The sequence below is a fragment of the Mytilus trossulus genome, chromosome 1 (genome assembly GCF_036588685.1).
Source record: "Mytilus trossulus isolate FHL-02 chromosome 1, PNRI_Mtr1.1.1.hap1, whole genome shotgun sequence".
Taxonomy (NCBI): domain Eukaryota; kingdom Metazoa; phylum Mollusca; class Bivalvia; order Mytilida; family Mytilidae; genus Mytilus; species Mytilus trossulus.
The window spans coordinates 9533901-9550090 of NC_086373.1; the positions used below are offsets into that span (position 1 = coordinate 9533901).

Here is a 16190-nt window from a genome sequence, read left to right on the forward strand (position 1 = left end):
TATGTAGAATTCTTAGTATCATATAATGTACTGCACGGGAGGAACTGAAACACAATCTATTTCCTGCAAGCAAAATCAGTCGTTTTCAGTGTTCTGTTTTCTCAAACACCTCTCCCTAGTTTTCCGTGTTGCAGATTTTGAGGCTTCATATGCACATTTCTGGATAAAAAACTACTTTAGACGACTTCCCTCTGCATCATTTATATAGAATTGAATTCCCATTATGGAATTTAACAAAATGCTAGCATCATACTTAAAATTAATTGGTTTTAAAACTATTTTTTCATCAAAATTTAAAGTGTCGCTCGGGGTGTCAGATTTTGCATCTCAAGGGGTAGAGGCTTCCAATAAAAAACGAATAGATTTGCATATGAATCGTGTACATTTGTCTTTTGTCTGATCCTTTTTAATTCAAACACATCTGCTATGTCATGACGACAAATAAAAAACTGAAAGAGCTTCATGTTGACTGTTTTTTTAGTCATATAAGACATGTGCTTTTGATTTCATAAATAATTAAACATGAATCAAAATATTTTGATTTGAAGCAAGAAAATTATTCCTCTTCCTTTTCAGTCACTTTCATGGTCAGATAAAAAGTCACTGATGTGGCTCAATGCACCAAAACATGGAGGAAAATCATACAGCAGACCTCCATATAAGATTTTGCCAAAGCCACCAACAGTCAAACTCTATCATTGGCATCAAAGGTCTTCATCAGGTTCGTTTCAAAATCGTCTGTGCATGCTGCAAAAACAACTCCGTCCGAAACGAAATGGTTTACTCTCTCAAATGCAAACCTCATCAGCATCTTTATCATCAAATAACCATACTGCTTGAAGGAGACATGAAGCCGAAGACACTCTATTCTCAACAATTTTAAAAAGCGATTCAAAATCTTAAAAAAACTTTATATATATGGCTGTTGATTTTCTATCTTTTAATCGAACGATAAAAACAAATAAATATCCTTTCGACAATCTTCTCCTCGACTTTCTTTGGGACGGTCAGAGTTATGTCAAAAAATAACATCAGAACTATGGTATCGGGAAACAAATACTGAAGAGGTTTAGGAAAACTCGCTACAGACTTTTTCTAGGTAATTTTTTATAGTTTATGGGTGGATAAAAAATTATTGGATACATTACCGAAAACTTGTGTAAGCGAGGAATGGGTGATCCCCAAGATGCAGGAATTAGTTATGCAGTTTTAAATCAAAAGATACTATCAGACCTCTTCAAAATAGATATTTATATCCCAAAGAATGACCTCATCGCCATGGACCTTGATATCCAAAAGTGTGACCAGGCATTCTTTTGCCTGTATTGAAAATGTTAGGTAACCAACAAAATTATTAGTTTATGTTATGTGCTGACAGTTTAGAAGATGAAAAAAATTAAAGGAAAGAAAAACACTACCAGAAGACCAAATAAATACAAAGCAAATAATTCTTGGATATAGACAAGTTTTTGGAACTTTTTCTTTGTCAAAGAGCACATGAGGCGCCTAAAGATTTAGGTCTACGATTGAAAGGCCGTAAAGAGCTCACCATCCGCCAAAAAATTTAAAGTTTTAAGGAATGGCGGACGACAATTGGCATTAATCGAGATTTGTGTTTGTGATCAGTGTTTCATTGTATCAGCTAACGGAACTTTGTGGAAATTGCCTTTCTTGTATCAACTCGGTTCTTTCTAGTGCCAGTGATATATTTGGAACAAACTCCCATTATGTTAATGAAAGCACAGTACACATCTTGTATCAAAGAAACCATGTCAGCCTCTTGGAACATGATGAAATGTTTCAATGTTAGAACCAAGATATTTTAAACAAAGGTCAGACGTAAGGATTCTTAGTATCAAAGTCCATGGCGATGAAGTCTGATAGTATCTTATGACTTGAAACTGCAAAACTTATTTCTTCGTCTTGAGGGTTGTCCATTCTGCGCCCACATAAGCTTTCTGTCATATGTTCAATACTTTTTGATACACCTATCAAACTTACCATTTGGATAAAAATTAGAAATCAGCAGCAAATTTTTTTTTCGAGATTTTGAATCGCTGTTTTGAAATAGTCAAGAATAGAAGTGTCATCGTCTGCAGGTCTCCTCGGAGCTGTATTGCCATTTGATGATAAAGATGCTGGTGAGAGTTTCATTGACGAGAGTAACCGAATTCGTTTTGGAGTGAGAGCTTTTTGCGGTGAGTACGTCCGCTTTCGATAGGAGCCTGATGATGAACTCTGATGGAGTTTGACTGTTGGTAGCTTCGGTAAAATCTTATATATGGAGGTCTGCTCTTTGATTTTTCACCATGTTTCGGTGCATTGAGCCACACCAGTGACTTTTTTCTGACCGTGATAGTAACTGAAAAGAAAAAGAAATCTTTTTCCACCTGTGATTTTTTTTATTACTATTTACGGAATCAAAAGCATATGTTTTATATGACTAATAAAGCAGACAAAATTAAGATATTTTTTTTTTTGTTATCATAATATAGGAGTTGTGTTTGAATTAATAAGGATCAGACAAAAGACAAATTTACACGATTCATATGCAAATCTATTCGTTTTTTATTGGAAGCCTCTACCCCTTGAGATGCAAAATCTGACACCCCGAGCGACACTTTATATTTTGATAAAAAACTAGTTTTAAAACCAATTAATTTTAAGTATGATGCTAGCATTTTGTTGAATTCCATAATGGGAATTCAATTCTATAAAAATGATGCAGAGGGAAGTCGTCTAAAGTAGTTTTTATCCAGACATTTGCATATGAAGCCTCAAAATCTGCAACACGGAAAACTAGGGAGAGGTGTTTGAGAAAACAGAACACTGAAAACGACTGATTTTGCTTGCAGGAAATAGATTGTGTTTTAGTTCCTTCCGTGCAGTACATTATATGGTACTAAGAATTCTAGATGAAGAAATTTTGATACTTGAACTTACTTTGACAGTTTTTCATCGCTTCGAAATTGCCACCCCGTGTCAAACATAGCCGACACCCCACATGTGGCGTTCTACACGGTGTGTTTGTCTTTTTCATTTTTAGCCATGGCGTTGTCAGTTTGTTTTAGATTTATGAGTTTGACTTTCCCTTTTGTATCTTTCGTACCTCTTTTATACAATTTTGCAAATTTTCAAAATATGACTCCGATTTAATTATCGATGAACTTGTTCACAATATTGGCAAATATAGGTTCGGTTATTGTGTACAGAACTCGGATTTATCATCTAGTATTTTTTAACCTGTAAATTGGGGTTTGATATAAAAAAATAAAGAGATTCTGTTCATATAAACCTAATAGTATGGTGCTATATGTTTTTCATTGGTGATTTATATATTTTTGCGATGTTTTTCTCTTCTGAATATTACTCTTCGTTATAATTTAACCCTATAAAATCGGTGGTTGTCGTTGTGTCTTTGTTTATTTCTGTCCATAAGACATTTGGTTTTGATTGCAGATAATTGGGTTTCACTTTATACACAAATGTTTAACCCAAGTTATGCAGAGCAGATTAAACAAGGTAATAGCGGACAATGGGACACCTTTGACTGCAGGTTCCTGACTTTGGACATGTTCACACATAATATGGCGGTGTTAAAATAATGTTTGTTAACGCTTAGCACTCTCCTCATGTGGGACAGTAGTGTAACAGCACAACATACGAACAAACTGTAAAAATCAGTTGCTATTGTATTAACTCGAAAAATCGGTACGAGGCACAAAAACCATAAAAACAATAGACACAATACATCGACAGCAAAGTATCGACAGTTACTGAAAGCTAGTTAAAAAAACAAATACACCTAAACATAAAGCATGTTCTCCAATACTAAGTATCAATCAGTACACATCCAACGGATCTAGTATAGAGGCGCCTTAACCCATTTTGTGTACATACATTAGACCGTTAGTTTTCTCGTTTGAATTGTTTTACATTGTCATTTCGGTCCTTTTATAGCTGACTGTGCGGCATGGGTTTTGTTCATTGTTGAAGGTCGTACGGTGACCTACAGTTGATCATTTCTGTGTCATTTTGGTCTCTTGTGGAGAGTTGTATCATTGGTAATCATACCATATCTTCTTCTTTTTATTATAAACGCATATATGAAATAACTATATTGTTGGGTTGCCGACTCATTGACGTTTGTTTATAACATAACTTTGACCCCTTTTTAATTTTAATGGTTTTAGACTTTATATATATCATTCGTTCAATAACGAGTGTTCCTTATAAAGATCATTCCAGCGAGCTGAAAATCTTGATTTTTTTCCTTAACTACTATGAAGTGTAAACACCACTTTATATAAAACAAAACAAACGTGAACATTGATATTAAGAAAAAAATAATTGAAACCCGGGAAGATTAAACGCAACAATAACACAGTGACTTAACTTAGACTGCTTTACTAGTGAAATGTCTGTAATCGTGAAAAAAATGATCTAGAAAAAAACATTTGTACATGGGTTGATCCATATGACTAAAAGAACATCTAGGGTCATCAAAATCGCATGTGATTGCACATTTGAAACCTAAATGTTCAGCTGTTTAGATGTAAAACAGAATTCAAAGATTTAACATGCGGTAATTATAATTACGTATAGGGCATTGAGGCTGATATACTGCTACTCAGCGACACAAAAACAGAAAAGACATCTATAGGTCACTCAACATTCAGTCCATACTATATGTCAATCACCTCCTAACCTAGAAACTTCTGGATAAATGTTACAGAGGAGACCAAAGATAATATCAAATTCCCTTACTACCAAATACAGTAAGACAAAATACATGAAAATTCAAGACAATGTCAACATGTAGTAGTAGGGTAAAAGTAGATTTTTGGAACACAAAACTGAGAAGAAAGGTAGGAAATCAAATTGACAATGCCATGGCTATGGACAAAAACGATCAACAGACAAAACACAGTATCTAAAACTCAACTTTGTAAACCAAAGACGGAGCAACACGAACCCCGTTAAAAACGGAGAATATCAGGGTTGACTGACGGGTAATCGGATCTTGCTCACATGGCAACAGTCTTTCTGATAATGTTAACTTTACAAACCCAGTGATAACTCAATTGGTTACGACAGTGGAAACACATTTGTCGTCATCTTTGAAATAAATATCATTTAATGGTCAACCAACTCATGATATCTGCCGTAAAATTTTCGAAGGATTGATTTGAATTTCCCCACTGGGAACTATTGGTTTCCAAAATTCCTTGTAACCAGCAACTCTCTATCAAGGCAATCATGACAGAAAATGCAAGCTCTGGAATAAAGTATCAATTGAGAGATATATAATATGTATGCACGCTATATTGCACGCTCTGGAATAAAGTACCAATTGAGAGATATATTATACGTATGCAGACTCTGAACATTCACAGATGGGTCGGGGAAATCGTCTCTTTTGTCGTAAAGCTGTGTTATTAACCAAAGTTTCTTTTCAATTTCAAGAGTTCTAGTTGCATCCTTTATTTAAATTTTAACGTGATAGATGCGTCCAGCACAGTCATCAAAAATATTTAGTTAGCAAAAATCATCTTCGTATCGGAGTGTGAAAATAAAGAATCAGGATAGCTTCTTTTCATTCTTCATTTCAATACTTTCCATTTTAACCTCAATCAAAGGAATAATAAGAGTAACATATAAAAAAAAAACGTACAATCAAAATTACATATTGTAACAATTACATCCTATCTTGTAAAATAATAATAAAATGTATCGCATCAAAGAATGCTCCCAAATGCTGAAAGCTAGCTCAAAGTACTTAAAACTGCTGATACATAGATAATGAATATATAAAATGGGAGTCTTTAGGCATTATTAAAAATCAAATATCCAAATTTAGCTTTTTATTCTCACTCGTCGCACCCGAAACATTATTAACAAACTATGTATGTACACGATACAACGCAAAAAAGAACATTAAAATAAAATCTGAATGCATAATGAGTTATGATTTGATGGGAAATATTTACAAAAGCAATAATATCTAGAACTTTCGGATATAACCGGACCCATATTTAGCTACTTAAAACGTTTAGTAAACAAACGATGAATATTTAGCCAATCCAATCTCCGCGGCGTCTTTGTTGTAATTTTCCATATCTGTATGAAGGGTAACGTTTACCGAGAAATTCCATTGTGCGTTTACCCAAAAATTCCATTGCGCGTTTCCCAAGAAATTCCATGTATCGTTTATCTACAGGAATAGTATTGCGTTTTCCTAAGAATTCCATGTTTCTTTTGCCAATGAATTCCATACCGCGCTTTTGACTGACGCTACTTTGAAAGGGTTTCCAGCTCATTCTTTTACCAATAAACTCGGCATATTTTTTGTCTTTTTTCCCTAAAAACTCAAAATATTTTTTTAATTCTTCTTTTTCATCGTCCTGACCGGGATCCGTAAAAGCTAAGGATTGAATACTTGGTAGTCTGCCATTTTCCAGATACTTGACACTAGAAAGATATGGAATGTCTAACGGAGGCGAGTCATTATCGGGTGTGGTGAGGAGATTAGCAGAAATTTGGAGAGCTCGGTCTACGGCGTCAGAATCGCCTAGATCATCTACAATATGAAGAATATAATTATAATAACTAATTGAGAAAGGTTAGTAAAATAAAATGCATTGTATTATATCTAAATTCTAAATTATTCGTTAAATTGTTAAAAATGCCATGGAAAATAAACTAATTCTGTAGCAAAATATGAATATTAACAAATGAATTCGGTCAATATTTCTCTGAACAAATAACTAAGCATAAAGAAATAATTGTATAAAAGTGAAAGATACTTAAGTTTTTAAAATTAAGATATACTTCCCTCGACAATTAATATCAACCTGACAAACAAACAAAATGATTATGATATACAACAACAAACTTAGACAATTCTTTGTAAAAAAAAACCAAATGTGTGTATAGTGGGGCCTGCTCAAATTCAAATTCCATGATACGGGTTTCTTGCCTTAATATAATAGTGAGGCTAAAGCAATCGGCGTAAAACCTGAATTTAGTGAATGTTTGATGCAGAAACTACTTTGTTGTATTACAAAACATTAACATTCCTGCCATGTTCTATATTGTCAAATATTTGATGATTTCATGCATAACTTTATTTTACATAATTTGTTCACAATATAGTTTTAGAAAGAATAAACAAATCAAATATCAATTTTATCTGCGACACTTTGACCATTTTAACACTCAAAATTTAACATGAAGTATTCAGTTTTTTTATCCTTTTAAGTTTTTGCTTTTCATCTTTTATTATTCATAGAGAATTTACATTTTTTTTACATTACTTTTATATTTGTCATAAAGATATTAAGGATGATTGGACAGGGAAAATGCAGAACAAATGGGCAACACTGTCTAAAGTTATTTTCAAATTTCATTTTAAGAAAACAGGGGAAAAAAATCTATAAAGATAATTAGATAACAATAGATTAAAGTGTTAGAAAATATTTCATTGGTTAAGAAAATGAAATGCAAACAAAGAATTGTCGGTGATTATAAATATATATTACATTACATACAGTATATTATAGATATATAGCACACTTGTATATACACTTGCCCTGCAATATTGAATCCTATATAGCCATGCGCATGCTATTATAATACTTTCCCAATACATGTGCGTGTGCGCCCGAAAACCGCAGAGGTAATTGCTGACTGTTTGTGCATATACTGTATCTTGTAAACCGTATTCGAGTTATTTGACTTTATCTATTTATTAACACAAATACTGAAATATTTCAGCCAAAATATTTTTGAGAAACTCGAAAACGTTTCGCAAGAATCGCACATGCGTACGTGTATACTCTAATATGACATTAGGATTATTTGTGACCACCAAACAACATCGCACTTACGTCCTTCTGTTTTCATTACTTATTAATTCTCGTTGCATTGTAGGTACTACATAGCTTAAACCTGGATTTAAATCATCTAATGCAAAATCAGCGCTGCGCCGCCGCCCGACAAAAAACGGAGTGTCAAAGCGCTTCTGTGAAACAATATTGGGCAAACTGTTGCCTTCCCTTTTCCCTACAAATTCTGGTACAACAAATCGTTTTGAAAAATCAGAAAACATGGGATGGCCATTTAAAATTTGCATTTCCTGAGGTAAATAAAGCCGTTCCCTTTCCCTTTTGTTCTTTATATCATTGTTTAGCATATCGAAATTTACACTGCTTAAACTAGCGCTATTTTGCTCGTATTCGCTTGCTGCATTAACTGACCTTTTTCCTCCAACATAATAACTAGTATCAGCTGGTCGAGCATTTTCTCTTTTACCAACAAACAATGGGGAATCGCGCCGTCCAACAAACATAGGGGATCCTCTCCTTCCTACAAACATTGGTGCTCCTCGCTTGCCCACAAATCTTGGTGCGTAGCGCTTTCCAATAAATAAAGGTGCTCGCCGTCTGCCAACAAACATAGGCGACCGCCGTTTGCCAACAAATCTCGGAGCCCATTTCGCTTCTCTCTCAAATGGCGATAATTCTGAATTTGACTCTGCATCAGTGTGTGTATTAAAATCCCCTGAAAGGTGTTGCGATTCAGACAAACTTTCATCATAACTTTTGAGCAAATCTATTAAGAATTTTTGTTCATCTTCTTGGTCATCATTTTCTTCTTGTTGTTTTATAAGTAACTTTTCAACTTCGTCCTCGCCCATTGTCCGTTTACCAACAAACCGTGGTATATGCGAAGCACGCATCCTTATTGTATGCGCAAGATCTGCATCTTCGCTTTCGCTTTGTTCAAATCCTGTCAATGCAAAAAGAAATGATACAAAATTAGAAATAATATAACCAAATGTAGTTTTCATTTTACAGCTTAAAATGCTTTGAACTGCCGAACTTTATAATCGTATTATGAACGCGCATACACTGATCTTAATATTTTGTTTTTTATTGACTGAATATACAATGTAATTCAAACAAATACTATCTGGTTAAATAAGCGGGCAATGATTCTGTGATTTTTTTGTAAAAAAAAAGTGTTACTAAATATTCACAGATTAATATAATGTCATTTACCCGCTAATACGATTGTTTTCAAACATCAGTATATTTACAAATAACACGAACAGGACATTTACAATTGAATGCGATTGTCATCAATACAGTTCTCATTGTTCTATCTTTATTTCATCAACCGTAACTACTATGTTCAAGTAAACTTTCAATTTATAGAATTATTGCATGTATATCTGATTTTTAAATTTTACCACCAGTAGTATGGTATTTTGTTTAAAAGACGTTATTTTTTAAAATACAAATCGGCATGAAAAGCCAAGCAAGGAGGACTATTTGAAACGACTTAAATCCACGCAGAGATTTTGCACATTAGTAAAGTACTGCTATATAAAACTGTATGTTTCAAATAACCTCTATTGATAGCCAATCAACATTCAATATTAATGATGCCGTCTAAGTACCGGAAATGTAAGCTTATTTGCCGCGCTGAAGGTTAAATCATCGGATACATTCTACGATATACTTCCTTTAAATGAATTGACAAAATGGCTCATATGTTTTCACATCTTATGCAACGACTGAGAATAGACTTATTCAAAACAGAGGGCGATGCTTAAATATAAAGCTTACGCCGATATAGTGCGAAGTATGATCAAGTAAATTGTTTTACTAAATAAAATCACAGGACATAACTGATACAAATAAGACTCCAATAAAACTCAGGAAACTATTACTGTAGTTCCGTAATTTTACCTTTTATGACAACTTAAGATAGCGTGATTGCATTGTAAGAGGCAATTCTTTCTTCTTTTTTTTTCTTTCAATTTCTCAGTACTGTAGATGTTGACGTGATTGCCTCTTATTTCGCAATTGAAAAAGTGAAAACATAAAAATATTGGCAATATTGAGTGCTTAACAGGTGTGCTGCAATTTGCTATAATATAAATATTGGAGAAAATTCGTAGTTTCCGTTCTGATTCCAAACCCTGTAATGAAATATTCAACAAGGCTAATCACATTTTAGGGATTGTTAAATCAAAAATTCATTCAAAATCTGGTAGAATGTTTATCTTTGCCATCTATAAAGATCAAATTGTGATTTCAAATTATCGTCTATTACTTAATATCGCATTACAGTGACTATAGTACTCTCTATTACAATTCGGATACACTATTTGTGCTATTTGTATGACAAAGAGTTTTAATACTCTTGAGCAAAACATTATATCTGTATTTTTATTATTATAGCATGTCTAGAATACTGTTGAATAAGCCAACAGCAAATATTTGCATTAACCAGTGTTCTGCATCTACTGCACACAACATATGTACATGCTCTGTATGTACACTCCCTTAAGTTTCTTACTCCCATATAAATATAAGCGTCCGTACATAACATATGTACATGCTCTGTATGTACACTCCTTTAAGTTTCTTACTCCCATATAAATATAAGCGTCCGTACATAACATATGTACATGCTCTGTATGTACACTCCTTTAAGTTTCTTACTCCCATATAAATATAAGCGTCCGTACATAACACATGTACATGCTCTGTATGTACACTCCTTTAAGTTTCTTACTCCCATATAAATATAAGCGTCCGTACATAACATATGTACATGCTCTGTATGTACACTCCTTTAAGTTTCTTGCTCTCATATACATGTCATCATGTTAGCGTCCGTACATAACATATGTACATGCAGGTTTATAAATTTGATAAATGATCCCAATTTCCATTCTCATTTTATTTAGTAAAGCCCTACTTCCTCTAGAGTGAGCCGATCTCATCGGCTACGGCTCTACTCTGTATGTCAACTCATTTAAGTTTAATTCGCTGAATTTTGTATGTAAAGCAGAATATATTTAGTCTCTTGGTTCAGTTATTTCTACTAAAGATATTGATAGACCAAACACTATAGTTACTATAAACTATGTTTGACTTTTGTGTGCAATATTGTCCTCTTCAATCTGTTATACTCAACATTTTGTACTTCCATGACATGAAGTCACGTCACGAAGTCGCCCTTTGACTTCATAGCTATGTCGTTTCCCTGGAACTTAAAAATCTCAACAAAATCACATGAGAAATAAATGAAAGATGTTTTGTAATCTGTTTTGATATCATATTAAGATACTTTCATGGGTAAAATTCGCCGCGATTTAAGCTTTTTTGCGCTTTTATCATATTACCAGCGTAAGATAAACAATAATTTTTGAAACATGCCTACAAAACATATCAATGTTGAAACTGTAAATCAGAAATATAGCGATCCATTGCCTTTAAAAGATTTCACTTGATGTTATTTACGGGTCAAAACGTTAAAATATACACAATCATTATTATGAATATGTAAATACAAAAATACAAAGCATCATTACCTGTTCCATTGGCGAAAGTTCTTACAATTAAACATGAAATGGTCAGAAACGTTGTTGGTAAATTCATTCTGTGCCCCGGAATATCTGGAAAAAAAATCAAGATAAGTGTGAGGTAAACAATCAAGGTTTAATAAACACAAAATAAAATATATTAACTATAACATACAAATGCCATTCGTTGTCCTGTTTTGATTTTTTTTTCAATATGTTAAATAAAAGATCGGCATGATACTCTACTTTCTTAGTTACAGGAAATGTTTAATTTATCAATTGTCGTTTGGTGCATGCGACGCGCTATTGTGCACGAGTAACACATGGTTACATATAAAGTATTATTCTGTACAGTGGCATTAGAATAGTACGCAGATACCAAGAGTCAAGTATGAAAAAAATTTACACTTTTTTAAAAAGACAAATGACGACAAGACTAATTACAGCCATAACACTTAATAATAAACAACACTGAAACACATTCATACACGCTGAAACATGTTTAAATTGCACTAAAATATGTGGCATATGCCACTGAAACAGGTGCCGTACACATTGAAAAACATGTCAGACGCACAGAAACATTTAGTATGCGCACTGAAAAAGTTTCCGTACGCACTTAAGGGGGCTCCTGGGTATAAATGAATTTTTTTTCCTAATATAGGATTTCGCTATATTTTTTCATAAATAAACTTTATCATATACTTAAAAGAAAAATGAAATAAAAAAGTGGGGTCACCGTTCATTTAAGCTAAAATCTGCCTCTGGAAGAAGCATACATTTTTGTTAATGTCCTTTTTTTCTGTTGAACTAATAGGAGAAAAAGAGGAAATATCGAAATAAAAAAATAACCTAATATAAGAAATCGGTTAAATTTTACAATTATTTAGTTTATTTACAGCTTATTTGAAAACAATAATAAAAAATATAGGTCACCGATGAGTTAAAAAAGATATTTCAAATTTAAGGCCAAAAAATGGCATTTTTGCACCAAAGGGAGATAATTTGGATTTTTTTCAATTTTTAAAGTCATCTTGGGCCAAACCAAATCATTTTTTTGGTTTGTTTTTTGTACCATATCATAAAGTAACAACTAATAGTGTAATAAATAAAATTAGTAATGAAACAATAAAGGTTTAATTTTTTGCTAAAATTTTTGTACCCACGAGCCACCTTAAACACGTTAAAACACTAAAATAATAATTCTGTTATATATAGGTGTCGTACACACTAAGATAGATGTCATACGCACCAAAATGGGTGACAATCGTTCTGAAGTAGGTGTCATACACCCTTAAATATATAGCATGCACTGAAATAAGTGTCGATCTTACTGATACATCTATCGTTTTTACTGAAATAGTTATCGCACGCACTTCAAAACACGTGAGTAACGCCCCGAATTGTATTTAAAAAAAGGCATTTCGGGAACGTTAACTTTATATATATATAAACAAGTCTAAATTGAAAACTACGATAAAACGTATGATTGCGTTGGATAAAAATCGCAATTTTTATACGTGTGCATGTCAAAACAAATTTCGTTGTAGAAGGGTCTCAATATGGCACAAACAATCATTTTCCAAAAGACCAAAAAAAGTGAAAGAGTATATTTAAACAAAACGCATTTGACTAACAGGTCGAACAACTGATGTTCTTAAACCGTGCTCACTGCCATTGGCGATTGCCAAATAAAATTGATCACAAGATGTAACAAAATGGATCTTAATTAAAATAACTTTTGATACTCAACAGAAAACAATAAAATATATATATTTCACCCATGGGATAGACAAAATTAACCAATTTGTTATGGAACGACTTAATGCGAATGTGGTTTTATTTTTTTGTTTAATCTTTTCAGTTAATACCAATTTAATATGCTTGATATCGTGACGGATTAGCAATGAAGGGGGTTTCCACAAGTCGTGTAAGCAAGTACAGATTTAATTACACATCACACTCTCGGTAGAACAATTAACTTATTTTTTATAGCGTGTAAAAGATATTGTCTTACTAACACTGCTATCATATCTATAAGAGTTTAAATAAATCCATTCTTTACACAACAAATGTATCATGTATTATTAAAACGTCCGTAACCAGGATATAGGGTTATCGCATGAATAGTTATAAATATATATTGTCCCGAGTAGATATGTTTATTGCACGAGCTTGCAATATATATTTACGAGCGAAGTTCATTCATTCGTTTATTTGAACTATTCACTATGCAATAACCGTTTATGCAATCTGTTAAATTGTCCCTTTTAAAATAGTTATGCGATGATGACTGATGTACCCATATTTTGACTATTTTATTAATTGTGACTGTTTATTTATCGCATCATGTAAATATAACGGAATTTGATGAGACTGTTATTAAAGAGAGAGGGTTAGCGCTATAGAACCAGGTTTAATCCACCATTTTCTACATTTGGAAACGCCTGTACCAAGTCAGGAATATGACAGTTCTTGTCTATTCGTTTTTGATGCGTTTTGTTATTTGATTTTGCCATGTGATTATGGACTTTCCGTATTGATTTTCCTCTGAGTTCAGTATTTTTGTGATTTTACTTTTTATTGTGTTTTCGCTTTTAGGGAAATATTGCGTTTCAAACAATAAACTGAAATATCCATATGTAGAGAAATAAAAAGATTTAATATCAATGCCAATGTGAAAAATCCATTCTCCACAAGATACCAAATGGCGTAGAAATTACAACTATAGGTCACGCTATGTATATATGGTTAAATATATGATCTTAAATTATTGTACCTGAATTCTAAGCTCTTAATTGATATATTAAAAAGAGGCAACAGAAGCCCTGCCCAATGGACATATGTGCCGATATATGCAAATTAATGTCCAGTATAATATACAAAAAGTATAATACAAAACCACTTCTGTTCATTGCTTTGCTTTTATCATTCTATTCAAGCACACTATATATATTACTGAGTTGAGTGTGTTCCTATGCGTACGTCTAACAAAATTATAATTTAATTTACACGTATATTAAAGAGCTTTCGTTAAGGGGTACAATCAAAAAACAAAAGTTAAGCACAACAACTTTTGGCTGAAAATAAAATAAAACGAACTGTCGATTAGTCTTCAATATTTGTCTTTTATTCTTTAACTGATTGTTTGTAACGTTGGTTACGTAGTGGCAAATTTGTCATGTATGTTCAGGACGAGAACAACTTTATCTTAAGCATTTATATTCAAAAGTACAACAGTAATGTTGGTCAAATTTTAAACAGCTACACTATGCACAAGCGTTGAGAATATGTAAAAATTGAACGTGGCCTGGTTTCAACAGCATATACCATCTAAAATGCTGAAGTGAATCTGATGGCATAATTGATTGCATATGAAGCTAACTTTTCCCTCGTACAAAATATGGGAGCGACAAATCGATTCAATATTCTTTAACCTATTCAATGTCCTTTAAACATGAATGCTGTTTATTTCATATTATTTTGGGAATTTTCTACAAAGATATGAGCTCTCAAAGCTTTCGCTCATTAACCTCAATGGAAGTGTTGCAGTACTTTCATTGAGTGGTATATTTCGTATGTTTTGTCGTACTAAAATCATGACTTCTTATAATCGACTTGATTGTCAGTCATGTGTATACCTCGAGAGAATTAAGCAATGACATTTTACATGTAAAAAGTAATTGTCGTTTCAGACGGGTGTAGCAAAAGTAGCCTGTATCAATTAAAATTTAATTTCTAATTGTCCACCAGTTCTCATGTCTCTTTTGAGATGTTTACTTATGTAAAAGAATCGCCAAGTCATCTGGACTGAAGTAAATAATTCGAAGTCGGATTTATCTACATTCATACAAAATTGTCTTTTAGCATTGATTCCTGGTTCTGATAAATACTGCATGTAAATAGTTTGAACGGTTACGCAATTAGAGCACTGATTAATGAAGTGTAAAACAAGACGTGCACAGTGGAAAGTAATGTCAATTAACAACTCAAATATGGCGGGAAAATGACGATTATTACTTCTTGTCTGCTATTTTGTTTTCCTTACGTAAGACACCAGCCATTAATCTTAAACTTCTCATTTTTTTTCTCGCAGTTTTCCTTTTTAATATGTTGGTTAAGTATTTTTGACAATATGTGATATCAGGTCATTCTTAAAGGGGCACTAGCTACGAGAAATATAAAGAGGTATAAAAAAAAAATCAAAAGTAAGATTTTTTTTGTTGAATCATTAATGAAAGTGAAATAGTGAAATAATAATTTGCTTTTATCAGCTAAAATGGTTCAATTTTGTCAAATTAAGGTAATAAACATTGAAAATGAATTATTCACTTGCAAGTGAATAACTCGACCTTCTAAAACCCGTATTATGTGAACTCCAATTTAACCCAGTAGAAAGAGAAAGAATAACTCATACATTGTCCGTGTACGGTTATTTAAAGGAAAATAATGTCAATATTGAAAGTGAAACTAAGGTAAATAATTTGATTAACTGATTCGATCCACAAAAAGTCACTCTCATAAATGTTAAAACGACGATAAACATTAATTATGAACATATAACACAAAACGAAACTACATCTTTTTGAGACCACCTATTCTTTTGATAGTTTGGAAAAATGTTTTAACAGTGTTATAAATAAAATATGAGAATTTGAATCAAATCGATGTGCCCCATTAATTGACATAGAAAGCCAATTATCTAATGTTCTCACTTGTACGACTTATTTGACCTAGAAAGACAAAGTTCTCACCTCTACGATTAATAATTAACACCCAGTGGTCGTATTTCAAAATCGTTGTTAATCTG

General features: G+C 32.7%; 1 protein-coding gene across 1 annotated transcript in view; it reads right to left on the bottom strand.

Annotated features, from left to right (window-relative positions):
• Positions 1–6307: 6307 nt before the first annotated feature.
• Positions 6308–16190, bottom strand: part of LOC134714627 (MIP-related peptides-like) — a 34889-nt gene continuing 25006 nt past the window's right edge. The window contains exons 2-4 of the mRNA XM_063576027.1: positions 11390–11473; positions 8259–8790; positions 6308–6580 (exon numbers count right to left, since the gene is read on the bottom strand). Coding sequence (XP_063432097.1) covers positions 6577–6580; positions 8259–8790; positions 11390–11473 — 620 coding nt within the window. The 3' untranslated portion in view covers positions 6308–6576. The remainder of the gene's footprint in view (positions 6581–8258; positions 8791–11389; positions 11474–16190) is intronic.